General features: G+C 49.3%; 1 protein-coding gene across 1 annotated transcript; it reads right to left on the bottom strand.

Moving 5' to 3' along the window:
- Window positions 1–4,963: 4,963 nt before the first annotated feature.
- Window positions 4,964–12,907, bottom strand: ALOX5AP (arachidonate 5-lipoxygenase activating protein). Its single transcript, XM_056329590.1, has 5 exons — window positions 12,676–12,907; window positions 8,838–8,937; window positions 7,541–7,611; window positions 6,472–6,553; window positions 4,964–5,838 (listed from the first exon to the last, which is right to left on the bottom strand). Exons 1-5 carry the CDS (start codon window positions 12,743–12,745, stop codon window positions 5,676–5,678), a joined length of 486 nt encoding a protein of 161 aa, XP_056185565.1. The 5' UTR covers window positions 12,746–12,907; the 3' UTR covers window positions 4,964–5,675.
- Window positions 12,908–17,928: the final 5,021 nt, after the last annotated feature.

The raw sequence follows: 17,928 nt of genomic DNA, 5'->3' as shown, positions 1-17,928 counted from the left end.
CTGAAGGGGATGCTTGGGAAGCCTGATGGCAGCAGGGAGAGGGGGCAAATGGGATTTGGGAAATGAGGTCAGAGCTGAGCTGTGGGGTTATGCCATGAAAACTGTGATTTTCTGCTCTTCAGCACTGCTTCTGCTGAAGGCACATGGAGCGAGATACCACAGTATTGTTAAACGTAGCTCCGGACTGAGCTGTAACTTAAACTCTGATAAATGACTGCCTGCTTTTGTTTATGGCTGAAGCTGCCTAGTCTGAGAAAAGGAAGTAATTCTGTCCACCAGCAAGGCTACGTGGTCCCCGTGAAGGTGAGAGAGCCCAGGGACAAGCCAGTTGGAAGAACCACAGCCCCACATCTGCTGGTGGGGACATGCCCCATCCCCTCCCATCTGCTGAGGGCAGTGGGAAGGCTGTCACCGCCTTTTGAAAAGAAATTCCTTTGCTGCAGCACCAACAAAAAGCATGTAGCAGCTGGCCAGGAGACATCATGCTGCTCTTCTTAATCCCAGAGTACTGAAGGGGCCATTGCTGGGTCAGACTGGCCCCCTCTGAAGTGCTGTGCCAAGAGCACAGAAAACATTGTTGGGGGATGAAGGCAGCGGTTGCACTCTGTGGGGAAAACACAGGAACAATAAACCAGCTATATGCTTGTATGAAGTGGCAAGTATCAGCGCAGCAGGTGGCAGCCCCTCTCCTCAGCCTCCTGAAGCATCCCCTGGCCTTGCAAGAGGGTCACGGCACATGATCAGTCAAACGGCACTGCCACAACCGTGAGCTTAACTCCACTGCAACGCCACCACCCCTTTATCATTTTAGGTGCAAAACACACCGTTTGCTCTCTGCACCCCACGTCATGGCTGGCTCTTTGGTGTCCGGTCTCCTTCCCCTGGGGACAAGTGGGAAGCTCTCAGCGGGCAACACCCCAGCAGCTCAGTAGGCAGCCAGCACGAAGCTCCAGGAGCTCATCCGTCTGATGAAATCACCTCGCAGTATGAAGACCTTGAAATTGAAAAGTTATTTATTCCTCCTCTAAAGGGAAAAACAGCTCACTGTGGAGGCTGTTTGTCCTTTGGGGTAGGAATCTCACTTTTGCCAGCTTTTGTGTCTCTATGCGCTGGCTGGGAGCAGTGAGATGCTCCGGCAGGCGGGAGATGGAGCAGCTCTGATGGTTTCCTGCCCACAGCCTCCCTCTGGCAGGGCAGGTACACGGCGGGGCAGGAGTCAGGCATCAGCCTGAGCTGTTCCTCTCCACGGGACATGCTTTCCTGGGGTTCACAACAGTGCTGCTAAAAGCAGCTCTTCTGCTGCAGCCAGTTATCGGTGCAGAGGCTGCTTCTCCATCCTAACCCCCCCAGGCACCAAACTGCCTCCAGAGAAGCCACAGCTGAGATGTCCTGCGCCCTCCCTGACGACCCCAGGGACAGCAGTCTTCATCACCCAAAGGGACTGTGAAGCTTCTACATGTCCCGCAGGTGCTCTGAAGGGACATCATGGCCTCCGAGGTCCTTCCTTCTCCCGGGAGGCTCCATGACCTCTGCCAGCATGCTGGTGGGCTCTGCAGCTCACAGAGGGGCTTTTCCATGGGAACACTTATCCTTTTCACCCTGGCTGGGACATGAGACCAATTTTAAACCACCCAGGGAATGGTTTTACCACTATTCACATTCTGTACTGCCCTTTCCTTATCAAGGGTGGATTATTTCCGAGGATTCCCTGCATGGCCTAATGCTGCTGCCGCTGCAGTCTGCAAAAGGCACACCACTGACTTGGGCCAGTGCTCAGTGCCTTGCAGCATTCCACCCTGACAGGGCATTTGAAAGGTTTCTCTGAATGTTAAAGCAGCTGTTCTGCTAGGAGAAAGTAATCCCAGAGCAGGTGAGAGCTGAAGAAGCTGCCCAGGGCCAATCTTTGCTCCCTGCCAGCAAAACTGCTCTCCCAATCCTGAGATTCATTTGGAAACTTGACTTGGCACAGACATGACTCAGATCAAGCTGATACTGCAGAGGCTGATTTTTCAAGTTCTGGGAAACAGGGAATCTGGGAAATATTGCAGGAAACCCTTTGTGGGTGGTACTCACAGATTTCTTACCCCACTTGGATGTTACCTGCTTGGTCAGATCCTGTGCTAAGCGGGGCTGCTCATTTGGGATGGGTAGGATAGAGGTTCCGCTCCAGGGCTGGGCCTCCCATGTGCCAGAATAATAAAAAATAGCATTTAATAGCAACAATGCATCTATTCAGAAATGTGGATGCTGTTGCATCACTGTCAGGCTTCAAACCTCAAAGAAACAGCTCATCCCACAGCCAGAAGCACCGGTGTGCCAATAGGGCCAGGTTTCCACTAGAGGGTTGTAGTGCTGTACAGAAGCGATGCGGTTACTGTAGCAGGAATATTGTATGTACTCCAGGCCTTTGTCAGCAGATCAAAAGCATCCTGTGACAGCCAGGCTTCCAGCAGTCTCTGCAGTCTTTGATGCACACAGCCTGCAAGCTGCGAGAGGGCTGGTGCCTGAGCAACCTGCTTCCCTGCCTTCCCTGAAAAGCCTCTAGCATTCACATGACTCAGCACCTTATATATATGTATATATATATTCTTTTATATATATATATCTATACACACACAGGTATAGTAAGTAAACACACCATGTCTATGCGTATACACACACAGACAGTATGTTTGTGCACCTGGGATTTTGATGCATGGACAGTCATGCAGCGTGGCTGTGGCATGCCATGGCAAGGAACTGGGGCACTGCTGATGGAGCAAAGCCCACAGCCTGGCAACACAGCAAACGGGACAATTAGCAGCATTGGCACAATCAGCAGGATGGGAAAGCGATAGCTGTTTGCATACAGCCTTGGGTCGCTGTGCGCGGCACCAAACGCGGGTGCGGGCCCCTAGAGCTGGCAAGCCAGCCTTCAACGGGAGAAGTCAGAGGGGACCGTCACTTCTACCACCAGCCATGTCCCCATGTCCAGTGCAGCTCAGCAGGTCCTAGTAGGTTCATATGTATGTGACCCCAGTCTGTGCCCATACATCTTTTACAGTAGCATGTGTATTTTGACATATGGACATGTAGAATCACAGAACCACAGAATGGTTTAGGTTGGAAGGGACCTTTAAAGGTCGTCTGGTCCAACACCCCTGCAATGAGCCTATGTTTGCAGCTTTCTGAGTAGCTGGTGTGCAAAGTGCTGGCAGCTGTACTACCCAGACCAGGGTGGTTTTACTGCCGAAAACAACAACTGGAGTTGTATAACACAGCGGGGAAAGCCCAAATAGCACTGACGTTTCCTTCCCTTTGCAGAAGGAGTGGGAAGGCAAATGCAGCCACAAGGCTTGCCTGTAACATGGGAAACACAGTGTGACGTTCACAGAGAATTTACATAGTGATCAATTTATGTGCCACCTGTTTGCCAGATACTATCACCATTTCCATTTATAGCTAGATGGAAAATAGATTTTGCCTACATTTTCATCTCTTTTGTTATCAGAAAGGCTTTGATGAAGCAAATAGATATCCCTGCAAAATAAATGATTACAGGAAAAGATGGAGCTTGGTTCCCTCAGAAGATGACCTGATCGTGCCTAAATACAGCTGTGTAGAAAGCAACCATCGAGCCAACAGAGAAGCCTATGAGTGCTGAGATAGATCATTTGACCCAAAATAGACATTTGAATCCTCTGCCCTTTATAGCTGGCTGGAGGAGTGCCTCCTCTCATGCTAGCAGGGGACATCAGAAGGAGGTCAAGTGAGATGCTTCTTGCTATAGAGGAGAAAGAGGCACCAGGGGAGACACTCAGCTGCCGAGACCTGCAGGGTGGACACATAAGGTTGGGAGAGTCACCTCCCACAAGCAACGGTCTCCATCGACAAGCCTTAGACCTCTGGGAGACCAGGCTGGCTGCAGAGCTGGGACTGTGGCGCTGGTGAAGCATTTCCTCCTGAACCGGGTGACATCTGCGGTGGCAGTGTGAGGCTTTGCTGATATCAGCAATGTGGAAGAGCTCTGTAAGTCCTGGCCACAGGGGTTACTCCGCTCCTCCTGAGGCGCTGCCATCCCTTGGGCTGACCCCACAGGGCAGAGGGGTGGGGATTCACCACCAAGGATGGGCAGCTGCTCATGAGCTGTGGAGGGAGAGAGTGGCAGAGAAGTGTGGTGTGAAGGGTTTGGAGTGTGTTACCATCACTAGAGATGGAGGGGAGGGAAGGAACGTAACTGCTGTACCCAGGAATAAGGTGTGTCTGCAGCTATAATTTAGAGGGTTATGTTATGTTTTTTTGAATTACCTATTCTAACCAGTGAGAACATTTATTAGCTAATCATGGTGCAGTACATAGGTTTATTACTAATCTCTCACATCTAAAATTCCTGCAGAAGATTAAAAACTGAGAAACGATATCTGTTATTTCAGCAGTGCAAATGGACAGGTGCAGAGGAGAGCAGCTGTGCACAAGCACCTCTGCCCCATCGGGCAGCAACGAAACCCACCAGCCTTGGTGTGGTACAAAGGCGGGCGGCGTTCTGTGCTTGCTTTTGCCAACAACTCTGCAAACCCTCTTCTCACATAGCAAGGAGTCTCTGTCCCTCCCAAAGGAGTCATAAAATACAGCTTTATCCATCCTGCATTCAGTAATCAGACAGGCTTAAGAGCTTAAGAACTCATAGGGTAGCAATGTATAAAAAATTGCACCAGCCTATTTGTCTACCTCGGTTCGCTTCTCCAACCAAACCACTCCTCGGTACGGACTTGTAGGGGCACATTGTTAGTGCCAGAGGAAGAAAATTGAACTTGCTAATAGAGAGGGAGTTGTTAAACTTGCGTCCTTGCGAGGCTGTGCCCAGGGCAATTAGCAGCTTGCACAAAGAGCCAGGCACTGCTCCTCTTGCTGCGCTCACCGGCCAGCTGCTGAGCCATGGGGCGTCAGGATCATGCAGCAGGCAAAGAAGATGGGATCAAACAAATTTCATCCTTTTAAACTGTTTTATTAAACAAAGCCAAGCAAAACAAATCCAACCCCACTGTCAATAAACCAGCTTCTCATTTACGCAAGATCCCTTTCCACAGCTCTGGGAGAACAAAAAGGCTGAAGTGCAAATGAGATCAGTGTCAGGAGCATTACGCACATGAATATTTATCAAGGAAGACCAGACAGGGACCAATTTGCCATCTTCCTGCAGCAGTGGGAGCTCAGTCATCAACAAGTGGGAGGGAAATGGTAGGTGAAGAGGCTGGTCCGTGTCTTTGTGTGAGCAGGGGCATGCAGGATGCTGGCAAGAGGCTGTGCCTGTGCATGAGGATAACTGCAGGAGTCATCGGTCAGGGACGATTCTGAGAGGCTCCTGTGTTTGGGGACTAAAGCTAAGTACAATGCAGTTATGAAGCAAGCATACAATGCCCCTTCCAGTCATGCAATCAGCTTGTAAACTGCAGGTTAAAGAAAAAACTCTAAAGAATTAACTGGAAGTTGTTACCATTCCTTGGGCACGCTGAGTGCTCACGATAAATCTTTTTCCTGAAGGAAAAAGCAAGGTTAAATCAAACTACAAAGCCCATCAAGCATGAGATTTACAGCAATCTAAAAGGGTTACAGGTTCATTTCTTAAACAGTTGAATTATAGCTGCTTCTGGGTATTGATACATTAGCCATGCTGACCCTCTCAGTGCTGCAGGGAGCTAGGGTATGAGCAGCAACGGGGAGATCGCGCTGGTTATCGTTTTTATATGCATTTCAAAGTCACTTCCAAAAAAGAAGACGAGGTAGTAGTTGAGTATTCCAGCCACGGACATGAGGAACAGGAACAATATGATGCGCTTTCCAAACAAGTAACCGGGAGTGCTGAGGAGACAGAAAGAGTGGAAAGCAAGTCATTAACATACATCACCTCACGGGAGAAGTCCTCAGGCTTCGGAGTCTGCTGTTGAGACCAGCTGAAAGACCTCAGGCACTGAGACAGGGGGGCAAATTGCTGCTCTGTCTGGCATTGCAAGGCAGCTGCAAGGTCTGAAATGCCATTTTCAGGATGCATTTGGGTCTGGCTTTGGCCTGCCGTGCTCAGCGTAAGCTGCTGCTTGCTAAAGCGGCTATTCAGAGGGACTTGTATGTCTTCTCAGCCATCACAGGCTGGGATGACCTTGTTCCACATGTGTGTAATGAGCTTTATTAATAGCAAAGGATGATCTTGCACAAATAGTAGCACGAACATGCAAATTTGTGTGTTTGCAGAGGCTGTGGGCAGAAGCTGCCGAAGCAGCCGCTCCATTCCTGCAGCTCCCCTGACCCCAGTGCTGCTGCACGTCTCCCACAGCTCTCCCCATGCACCCAGAAGAGTAGGGCTTTCCTGCCTTACCCCATGCAAGCACCCATCACAAGCAGCACCATGAGCCGGCAGCTGTGCCTGTACAAGTGGCAGCATCTGGTTCTGCTGCCATTGCATCCCAGATTTTGCAAAGAGGCACTGCAAGTCCTTACCTCTGAGTCCTTTCCCCGAGGTAGCCCACAAAGTACTTCTGCCTCACAAACAAGTACATCAGGCCAGCAAAGGCAGCAGGAGCTGGGTAACGGGTAAAGCAAGGTGTTAGAAACCCCAGCCCAGGTGTCACTGTACCTAATGTCCTCACCTGCTGCCTGGGCCAGACTGGGAAAGGGGAACCTGCAGCCCTGGGTTTCAGGATGAGCTCTGGAATCGGGATGGAGACCTTTGCATGGGAAACCAAGCACTTGCTTTGCCCTCGCTCTGACTTTTCTGAAAACTTTTTGGGTATAATACTGCACACAGCTTTGCCCAGTGCTGAGCACACACTCGTCCCTGTCAGAAACCCAGTGTGGGTCACGCTGGGCTCAGGGAGGAGGGTGCCAGCTCAGGCACTGTCTTCACTGGAAAGAAACAGCAGCCAATAGATGTGCTAGTCTAGGAGCAGGTAGAGGACAGCACTATGGTCCTGTACTCATTTCTGAGCACAAAAAAAGGGGCTTTCCCCACTAATCCTAGTTTTCCCCAGACCTGCAGGGAAAAGCCCCCTTCTCCTGGTCAGGAAACTTCTCTTTTCCAGAAAGAATAGCCACAGACCCCAGGAAAGTACTCAACTTTAGGTAACCTCAAATTGCATTCAAGGCGATCATATTTAGAAGTGCAGGTACATACTCCTGGGCTGCCCTCAGCACTGGGAAGGGCTGGCAGCTCTGGCAGTTTAGTCAAATGAGCCCGTTTTGAGTCCCGAGGGTGAATAATGTGGCATCCGGCATCCAAATACTAAACCCTCCACTAAAAACCCAGGGATCTCACCTGTAATGCCTGTATGGGAATTGTCCCTGGCCTGGACTGTCCTGAATCATGTCTGGGAACACATCTGTTGGCATAAACCGTGCCAGGAGTGTGCTGCTGCTGCCACCGCATATGTAGCTGCAGGACAGACGGGGGAGACAGGTTCCCCCGCTGCAGGAGGATTTGGTCCCTGGAAGTGTAACCTCCAAAGCACCCACCATCCCTTGCTGAAAGCGGTGCAAGGATGAAAGGAAAAAAACCCTAAATGAGTGTTACCTTGGCTGCAGAGAAGGCCAGCGCACCAAAGCACAGCGAGAAACGTAGGGTACGCATGTCCGCAGTTCTGGCTGGGAAGGAATTTATATGACAGAGGTCAGAACACGGGAAATAGACACAAAATCAACATTACACCAGCAAAGAATGGTGGGGTGTGAATTAGGGCTGTGCTAACACCATTGCAGGTGGGTTTTTACTGCGGAGCGGTGGGAGGCCCCTGAGCTGCCCGCAGCAGGCAGCTGCTGGGGGCTGGCTGGCATGTCCATGCCTGAAAACCGCGGCTGCCTCACCCCCGGTCTCCTTCCCTGCTTCCTCCCCCGGATAATGGATGCCTTTGTCCTGCCCAATGAGGCAAACAAACCGTTCCACACACATGCCTGGCACCTGCGAAAGCTGCTTTCCTCCTCTTAACAGGTTTGATTATGGCACGTGTATAATAGATGCCGTGTGCTTTATTGGCTTGGAAAATTCTCGTAATTAAGTCATATTAATCAAGTTATTGGCATTGAAAGCTGCATGCGACCAACAAAAGGAGAATCGCACCACAAACATGAGCATCTCACAGAGTTAACGTGTCTTTGCAGGGGAACAGGAGTGGTTTCCAGCTGCCTCATCCAGCTGGCAATGCTGTCTGAGGGGGAAGCACCCTGCCCTTGGCAGGGGTTGCACACTTGTGAAGGGCAGCACTTGGACATTCCATCCAGTCTCAAGCACATTTTCAGTACTTCACGGGTAATAATAAATATTTTATGTTCTTTTCTTTCCTGGGTTGGAATCAATTTTCCCCTCTGATCTTTCTGAAGGGATGTCAAAGACAAGAGGTACAAGTGTGGTGGAGAAGTGGAGAGCCACGTGCTGACCGAGCTGCCCGAACTGAGGGGTTTGTATGAGCTTTGCCACCAACCTGCTCCTCAGCAAGCTGGCACTTCTCTGCCAGCTCTTTCCTTTTGAGATGCAGTGCCCTTGGGAACATTGGCTGTGCTGGTATCACGCTTCCAGCATTAGCTACTGCTGGGTGAACTGGTTCCCAAATGAAGGGCCATGGTACTCATCAGGGCTGTAAGTCCAATATAAGTATGGTACGTGATGTCCAGAAGGGAGCTGGGTTCACCATATTGGAAAACCATGGGTCTGAACACAGCCGCAATGCACACAGCAAGGGAATGCAGCCAAAGCCTTCATCTGAGGGCATTTGGAGCCCACCTCTGGATGCCAAAAGGGTTTGTATTAAACCCTAACAAAGAGAGAGACAAACCCCGCTCTGCCACCACCGGCTCCTCACAGCTTGCCTACTCACTTGGCAGTGTAGACGCGGTCAAAGGCAGAGGATCCTGGCCGCTGGAACCCCTTGCCGTTGCAGTGTTTGCTTTCATGCTCCACTTTGCTAGCAAAAAAAGCTGTTAAAAAACACAAAGTATTCAACCTGAGATGTAACTTGGAGTTATTGCAGAAGCTGGGCTTTGTAGGCTCAGCTCTATTCTCATGAGCATCCAGGCTGGATGGCAGGAGAGGAGGTGGGTGTGCAGGGGTGCAGGATGTGGCCAGCATGCTAGATCTGTCACCAAGGTATAATCGAACCCTCTGCACAAGGGTGCAGTGCGATGTGACCTCAGACATCCCCACATGCCTGTACGTGACTGGTAGCCTGCCCTCATCTCTGAGCCCTGCTTCATTCCCACACGGCACTTCTGGCAGCCTGCACCTCTCTCTGCTGCAGAAGTACAATCCTGACTCGGCCCTTTGAGCCCTCAGTGGGGACAAAGCTTTCCAGTCAGAGCTGCCAACCTCAGATCTCAGCCTCTAACAGAGCAGGGAGACAAGGGAATCTATTCTCTTTTAGTGATACCCATTTGCCAAACCAGGGACATCCTGCAGGGCTGCTCTATTTTCCAGAAAGGCCCATTGAAAACCTGGTCCTGAGGGCTGATCTCGCTCTGCCCATCTTGTGTGTATCCTCCTTTAAAGCAACAGTGTTGTGTTAGGGTGCTAGCTGTCGCAAAAACGCAGCACCTCAAGATAATGTGTCATATGCTTGACAAACACATTTTATCTGATGACACCAAACCAGAGACCATTAAATCATGTGTCTAAATACACCAGACAGAGCCCCAACAGGCTACAAGCTGCAAGCTTTGTATTGTTGTGCATCCCATCTCAGTGTACCCAAATCACCCTATGGTTTAGAATATTAACAAAAGTTATATATAAAAGATAACCCATCAGGAAAGATGTTATTATAGCAGTAGAAATGTGACTTGATAAGCTGCAGGATTTCATCCCTGGAATGTGAAGTCACCTCTTTTATCCCCTTACTGATGCTGTAAGTATGTTCTTTGTACTTCCATTGCCTTCACTACAAGCTACTGAGTTTTTTGCTTTCCTAAACTGAGTGATTCCCTAGGTACATACATTCTTTCTCTGGAAAAACCCACAGTGCTGGAAAACCCACAGTGCTTTAAGCCAGCGTCCCCACCCTGAGCCAAGCTACAGACCCTCCCACTGCCACCAGCACGGAGCACTGGTTGGCTCCTGGAGGACCTGGCCCTGGGGGACCCGGAGCCAACACCATCCAGTGGCACAGGCACTGCAAGCTCTCAGCATCTCCACCTGCCCACCACCCCAGCCTTTGGCATGGGGTTATTAACCTGCTCAGAGGGTCTAGGAGGACCTAGTTGAAGAGGACTAGGTTGAACGGCATTGTTTTGTCCAGTGCAAAGCTGCAGTGATGAGAAACCACTTCCTGCAGGTCTGGGACTGCATGGGCTCACCGGGATATGCACAATACCTTCTCTCTTCCTTTTAGCATGTATGTGAAATTACTAGAAGATGCCACAGCTTCAGAGAAAGCCGAGAGTAAGCTGTATATACATATATATATAAATCTCACCACTGCAGCAGGTGCTGCCACTTCCCAAATGCCAGCAAGCCACTGCAGAGAGGCTCTGCGATGCTGAGAGCCATCAGGCTGAACACAGACATGTCCAACATGACAGCTGTAACCAAGGACAAGAGCTTGGAAGTGCCAGTGGTGACACTCCAGGTGCACAGCATCTAGGATGAGAGCTGGGCAGGCCTGGGGGTGCTGGGTCTCCAGGGAAGGATCTGGCTGTGGAGTTCCAGGCATCTGTCCTGGAAGCTTTTGCCGTCTCTGATACGGTGTATGGATCCTGGGCCAAAGGACTGGACAGTAGGGCAAAGGCACGGTAGGGTTATCATGTACACCCACACTGTGGATGAGGAACAGGCTTTGTCTCACTTCAGAGATACTGAGGAGTAAAAGCTGGTGAATCCTGAAAGCTGATGAATTGCAACATCTTTCTGATGCAAAACCAAAACCTAAAGCTAAAGGCATGACTCAGTGGCATCCGGCCGCAAGAGTCATTCTGTGGGATATGGAGATTCCCAACCTGAAGAAAGTGGCAGTAAATAGACATCAGACTGGGGCAGCACCACAGCCCACCTCCAGCTTCAGGAATAACAGCATTCACCCAGACTATTTTCTAATCCTGCACCAGATGCAGAAAAGCATACAAACCCGAATTTGCATCATATTGACTTCATGTACTTAAAGACAGTTAAGCTGAAGCCCAAGTGCTTTGCTGAACCAGAGCCATAGCAAGAGTTCAGTACAACTGATGTCCCTTGACAAGCATTTCTACTGCCTTAATTATTGCATTCATTGCAGAACTGCATGTCAGTATGGTCTTTCTAGACAGAAATCCTGGGAGAAGGAAAACAGATGATGCAAGGTCTGAAATCATGGCTTAGGGCTGTGTGCCACTCGTGCTTGGCATGCTAAGTTCTCTGCCAAGCATCGTGCTGCCTGCTTGCAGCAGTTGGGTCAATAATCTCACAGACAAATTTCCATGAGATAAAAGCGTGTGTCAGGCTGGAAGGCAAATGCCCAAGTTTCAGAGTCAGAGGAGAAAACCCTGAATATAAAGCCATTTGTTTAAATAGCAAGAAATATATATTTGACACATTCAATTGCAGTATGTGCTGTGATCTCAATGTGCCATATTCTGGTAATGTCACATGCTGTGCATTTACCAGAAAACAGTATTGGGGTAAACGATGTGGCATTTAGTGTCTATGTCGAAACTAAACCAGTCTGCATCTTTTTTTTTTTTTTTTTCTCCCTTGCAGCCAGGCTTGTGTTGAGGCTCCCACCACTTCCCCTCTCTGCAGCAGCCCAAGAACAGCCCATTTCCTAGGACCAAATGTGGACTTTGCACTCAGTGGGAATCTCCCATTCGTACCAAGAAGCCTTCACAGGAGATTTTCAGCATTTGCATCAGCCCCTCATCCCACTTCTGACTCTTCTTGAACCTGGGTAATATCAGTGCAGCTGGGGCAAAACTCACTCCCTTCTCAGTACTCTGGGCAGAATTTCCTGCTAAAGTGATTAAGTATTTGTAAGAGATTATGATCAAGTTGAAATCAGATTTGCACAAGAGAGAAATTTGAAACTTGTTGTATTATTTAAAAAATGCTGAAGAACAGTTGAGACTACAGAGGTCTGAATAAGAGCTAAAAATGGAAACTTCTCCCTTGCAGGAAATGCGCAGTGTTCTTAGGACCGCAGTTAATTGAGATTAGTTGGACTGTAGGATGTGGACATGTGGGAATACAGGAGATCTGCCTGTCCACAAATAACCCAAACAGAATCCTGCAATGAGTTGACGGAGTTTTGCCCCATTGACCAAACTCTGTGCAAAGGTCTGAGCCACCGCAGCGCCCCGGGGCCCTGGCCCCTGCCCATGGCGGCGGGGTTCCAGCTGGAGAGCAGCCTTGGCGGCCCACATCAGGGGCTTCAGCCAGGAAAGGAGGTCTCGGTCCTCAAATCAAAATACATATTTTCACAGGGTACCCCAGTATATTAGTCCTTTCATTAGCTGGCATATGTACAACAAATTCACTCTAGAATAGCACAGAGTAGGACCATGTCACTGCCAAGACACTGCGACAATGGCATGCAAAATCACATGCTTTGAAAATAATTTCCAAAGCCAAAGTCATGCCTAGGCACACTTACAACCAGAGGTTATCTAGCCAAAGATCAGATCAGCATACATCATCCCGAACTCTTCCCAGCTCCCTTTTAGCCTTTAAATAAATGCTTATTTTTGTCTTACCATTCTGGACAACACTTATCAAGGTGACAATGGCGAGCAGGACAACGCTTCCCACGGTTTCCTGGTCCATTTTGCAAGCAGGCTGTCGGGGTGGATGTTGCAGCCTCGGCAGCAGCTCAGCCCTACGAGCACAGAAGGAGGAAGTGAAGGTCTTTCTTATCTTGAATCATGAAACACTTCCTATGGCTTCACAGGAGAGTGGCAGCACCCAGGTGCCTGTCAGAGCAACACAGCCACAGGCTCGCCCGCTCGCTCAGTCATCACACACAGACGAAGCCCAGAGAAACAAGAGATCCTATGTTTGTGATCTGAGAGGGTCTATATTGTGGATAGGTATCTATTGTCCTTCCTGTACAGGAGCAGAATAGCAACCTTGATATCTAAAGTATGCCTGAACATTTGGCTAGCTGTGTGCAAGAGCAGAAAGGCTGGAAGAGACCAGCCAGGCTATCATGGCATTGCCTGCAAGTGCCCGACCACCCCACAAGTGTCTGGGAGGAGAAATAACTTTGGTGAGTCTCAACAACACTGCTGCTCTCAGACATGTGTCCTCCCTAGTCACATCTCCATCAGCCTCGCCAGTGAGGAGACCCCAGGTCTCCAGGTTGCAAGCAAAAAGCTCCTGATCCATCTGGCGTATTTAAACAGGCAGTACACAAATGCTGCGAGCATCATGGGTGGGCACAGAAAACCATCATTCATTACCAGAGATAGATCCTGCATCCTTCCTCCTACAAATAACTCCCTGGAAGACAGTAACAGCTGCCAGCATTCGGCATTTTACAGGCTCAGACTTCACAGTTGCACCCCAATTTTATCAGTCAAAGCCCAATATGGCTGAAGATAATTGCTGCAGCATGTGCACACCTCAGTGCTGACCCTGTGGTGAAGAAGGCAGGGAAGCACAGATTGCAGTGTTGGACGGCTGCAGAAAGTCCCGCAGCTTCTGTAAGATCATTGGAAAGCATCCTCAACCAAAGTGTATATCACTCGCTGACCCTAACTACTCTACTCTCTTTTGCCCATATTCTGATGGGGAAAAGCCTTATGGAAAATGCTTACCTTTAGTAGGGATTTAACACCAATAGAAGTAATATTTTCACTGGACAGAATCCTGGACAACTTTTTTCCTATCTGTCTGTGTCTACTCTGCCACATACTACCCAGAAGGTCTGAGTGCCACCTAGCATCCAAACCGTGTCCAGATAACTGGTTACCTCTCTGGATGGGACACAGCCTGGTAGAAGTTCCCAGCGGGAGCCAAGCTGCAAAATCCATCTTGTTTAACGAGGACATGTTTACCTGCAACAGTGTTTTTATTCAGTTTCTCTACCATGCAAATTATTATCATCTGCACTATTATATCTGGAAAACTCTGAAGTACTTTGGGTACAAGCAAATATACAGAAACATGCTGGCTGAGAGGCAGGTGATAAACATTTCGAGTGGTGACCTACTGTTAACTTAATAGGAAAAAGCTGTCTTTCTGGGACACCTTCCCTTCCCTGCAGTCCATGCAGACATGACTGTGTGAAAAGCAAGGCCATAAATAGTATCTAGGTTTAGAATTTTAACTCTTGGAAAATTTGCTTTAGGGGAAAAAAAAAGCAAATAAAAAACAACAAACCCAAGAACAAAAAAAGAAGTACAATAGCACTTTGAGAATGCTTTTATTTGGACTGAAGCTCTCTTTCCCCCAACAAAACAGTCTTTTCTTACTTGACCATCAAAGTTTATGCTTTGTGGTCTACTAAGCACAGAATCGTAGCTGGTATTTAAGGATGGTATTTAATTCTAAGCTACTACTAATCTGAGGAGGAAAACCCATCACCTAAAGAGTGGTTACACAATTAAGTCAAAAGAGGAATATTGTCCAAGCAGATACCCGTTCTGTGACTGTGAAGAAAGGACCTGTGCATGGGCTCGGGCAGGCAGGAGTGAGCTGCTGATGGGAGAGGGCAAAGGAGACAGCACAGGTCCTCAGGGTATCTGCCGCAGGACCACTCCTAGTCATCCTCCCACAGCAGACACAGATCCTTCTCTTTCTTCTGCCTGTGTTATGCTGGTGTAAACCTACCAGGCACTTGCAGCTTGCTTTTGATTTACAAGGGGCAGTAAAAGCAGATGAGCCTGATCTGAGATCTGCTCCAACTTCCATGAAAATGCACACACTTCCCTGCTTTCAAAGGCTTCCTATAGGTGACTTCAGTTTGGCAGAAGCATCATATTAAAGGGGGTAGGAGTCAGGCTGCTAAGGTTTGAAGTTGCCATAATGCAAAACAAAAACCCGTACCAGGAGTTTATGCCAGCGGGTTTTCGAGCTGGCCAGCCCAAGCTTCCAGCCCACAGCCCATGTGCTTGCCAGGTTGCGAGGGCTGAGCAGCTGATGCCTTCGTTTTTTCTTCATCTCACTCTTTTGTTTTCCACATCTTTGCTTTGCTGCTGCTCAGCACCTCTTACATCATCCTTATCCCTGCTTTGCTCTTCTGCTCTGCCCCTTCTGATTCCCCCCATCCCCTGGCACTTCTTGGCACCAAAGGACCCTCCGGCGGCACTGGCGCTTTGCTGGAAACCCAGCCTGTTACTGCTTTTTGCCAAGGCTCGCTCCAAAGTCACCCCTCACGTATGCATAGAGGAAAATAGGGCTTCACCCTCCTCCATGCAAAACAAACCCCCATGACATCAACTCCAGGGCTTGCTAAGCTGATTTCTGGGTGTGCAGGGGGAAAAAAAAAGCTTTGCCAGTGAGAATCTGTTTGGTATGGCTGCTGTAAAATAAGAACTGTGGCGTTTTGGGTGGTTTTTTTTAAGTGCAACATCACTCTGAGGGTTTTCCTTAAGGCAAAGCAGAGGAAATCAAGAGGGTATGAGAGATGTAGAGGAAGTTCCATCTCTTTACTGTGGCAGAGCAACACTGTTGTAAGTATGGTGGGACAGAGCAGAAATCCCTTGCCAGGAGTATTATCTTTTCATACCCCTTAGGAGTGGCATAGCTGCAGGATGGAAGGAGGTTTTGGCAATTTTTTTGGCAATTTGGGGGATTGCCTTGGCAAGGAAGGGCTAAGGTGGGGCCAAAATGAATCTGTGAACAGCTTATGTCATATCTACACATCATATTGTTCCCTCTCCCTGAGACCTAAACATCTGGGTGGCTCTTGCCTCCTCTTCTTTTGCGGGATACACACAAGATCACTGTCTCAGTCAGGCAAAGCTGGCACCACCATAAAACCCTGTCCACCTGGTAGAAAGATCAGTGCAGGACACCTCCATCATATTCCACTTGGCCATTTGAAATAATGGATTTTTCTTAAGAAGATAAAAAATAAAGGGGGTGGTGGGGTGGTGGTGGTAGACACCTTGGGGATCAGTGCCTGCATCAGCTGTAAGCCCCAGTTGTGGTCGGTGCTCTCCAGGCACAGGTAATTCTGTGCTTCAGCAGCTGCTGTCAGACCCCAGCCCTTCTGCTTGCTGTATTGCTGTTTGACATCTACATCGTCCTGTCTGAGGGAGATAACCTTGACACAGTGAGCCATGAAACTCATGAAAATGTGCAAAGCCAGCGAGCTTTTCCAGTTGTGCTGCAAGGCTTCCCACACATTAATCTCCTCCTCTGGAAATCTTGAACAGCCAGTCAAAATAATCCTTTTGTAGAATTGCTTTCGTACTGAAGAGGAAAGGACTGGGAACACAGATCTATAAATATCTTTTGGGATGTTCATCTCTCCTCTCATGCATGCTGCTTAGTGCTTGGCTGCAAGGACTCCAATGAAAGTGCATCTCCTTGTAAAATAAAAGCTGCTGCTGTGAAGCTCCCATATACAAATGTCAGGCGACACACAGCCATCATGCTTTATCATAAATGCAATGGGACACGAGCCTCTTGAACTGGTTGGTTGGTATTAGCACTGTGCTTTGCAAACTTAAAGCACCACAGAACCACCAACTATATAGTACATCTACATAGGCGTGTGTGACTACCTGCCATCACGTCAGTCTGCTTCAGCATCACATCCTCTCCGAAGCCTGACAAAAACCTGAAGGAGAGCATAAACAGAGCTGGAAACGTGAAGTGCAACAGGGCACGCTGCAGCTTTTTAAATGCTGTCTGCATTTTGCACGGCCAAGAGAGTGACACCATGGAAGCAATCAGAGCACTGCCTCAAAAACCCATCCTTCTCCACATTTCCCAAACTTCTTCCTTTTCATTACTGCCTCCACACTCCATTTGTACAGGTTCTGCTCAAAACACAGCACCTGAAGACAGAGCCCATGGTCCCCCCGGTCCCCGGCACAGCCTCCTCCTCACGCTCCGCTCCGTGTCTCGCCCACTGCTCTCCCGGCTGCGTTCCTGCCTCTCCGGCGAGCCCTGTGTGACAGAGCGTGCGCGCCGGGCTTGACGGCCCCAGAGCAGCTGTTTGGGTTCATCTTTATTAAATTTCAGCAGGTTGAGCCTGGAGAGGAGCTGCAATGTAGTGAGACTAGTTTGAATCTGAGTCCCTCCAGCAAGGTGCTGGAAGCCCGCCTCCAGCTTGGGCATGCTGGCAGATTTGGTATCTTCCCTGCCATCAGGAGACCAAAGGATGGAGCGGGGGCACAGGACAGCACCTTCTGAGGCCTTTTTGGCAAAGCCCAGGAGTCTCCCAGGAAGTTATTGATCCGTAGGGTTTGAGTGGTGCCCGGTGAGTGGCAGAGCCACCTTGTGGGGATCTCCTCTGTCATCTTTCCCTTCCTTGCTCCCAAGAAGCAGCTTCTCAGCAGCCATTGTGCAATGGGTTTGCACGGCAAGGTTTTGGTAGCAGAGGGGCTACAGGGGTGGCTTCCATGAACTTTGTGAGGTACCTGCCGGCCCATTTCTCCAGCCCACCCTCTGGATAGCAGCTTGACCCTCTGGTCTCACAGCCACTCCTCTGAGTTCTCTGTTGTCTGCAAACTTGCTGAGGGTACACTCTGCCCCATCATCCAGATCATTAATTGAGATGTTGAGGAGCATTGATCCCTGGGGTACACCACTAGTTACTGGCCTCCAACCAGATCATGACACTGGCCACCACCCTCCGGTGGTGTTCAGCCAGTTTTCAATCCACCTCACCACCTGCTTATCCAACCCATACACCAACGGATTCTCTGTGAGGATCTTACAGGACACTTGGTGAAGCCATACTGACTACTAACAATTTCTTTGTCCTTGATGTGCCTGAAGATGGTCTCCAGGATGAGCCGCTGTATCACCTCCCCAGGGATCAAGGTGAAGCT

The sequence above is a fragment of the Falco biarmicus genome, chromosome 2 (assembly GCF_023638135.1).
Source record: "Falco biarmicus isolate bFalBia1 chromosome 2, bFalBia1.pri, whole genome shotgun sequence".
Lineage (NCBI taxonomy): Eukaryota > Metazoa > Chordata > Aves > Falconiformes > Falconidae > Falco > Falco biarmicus.
This window is presented reverse-complemented; position numbering and strand designations above follow the sequence as displayed.

Bases quoted from the DNA above. Each gene is read 5' to 3' on its own strand.
- ALOX5AP (XM_056329590.1), bottom strand. From the start codon at position 12,745: ATGGACCAGGAAACCGTGGGAAGCGTTGTCCTGCTCGCCATTGTCACC. The intron at 8,938-12,675 runs GTAAGACAAAAA...GTTTTTTAACAG, and splicing joins GATAAGTGTTGTCCAGAATG to CTTTTTTTGCTAGCAAAGTG. The intron at 6,554-7,540 runs GTAACACTCATT...CCCGTTACCCAG, and splicing joins TGGCCTTCTCTGCAGCCAAG to CTCCTGCTGCCTTTGCTGGC.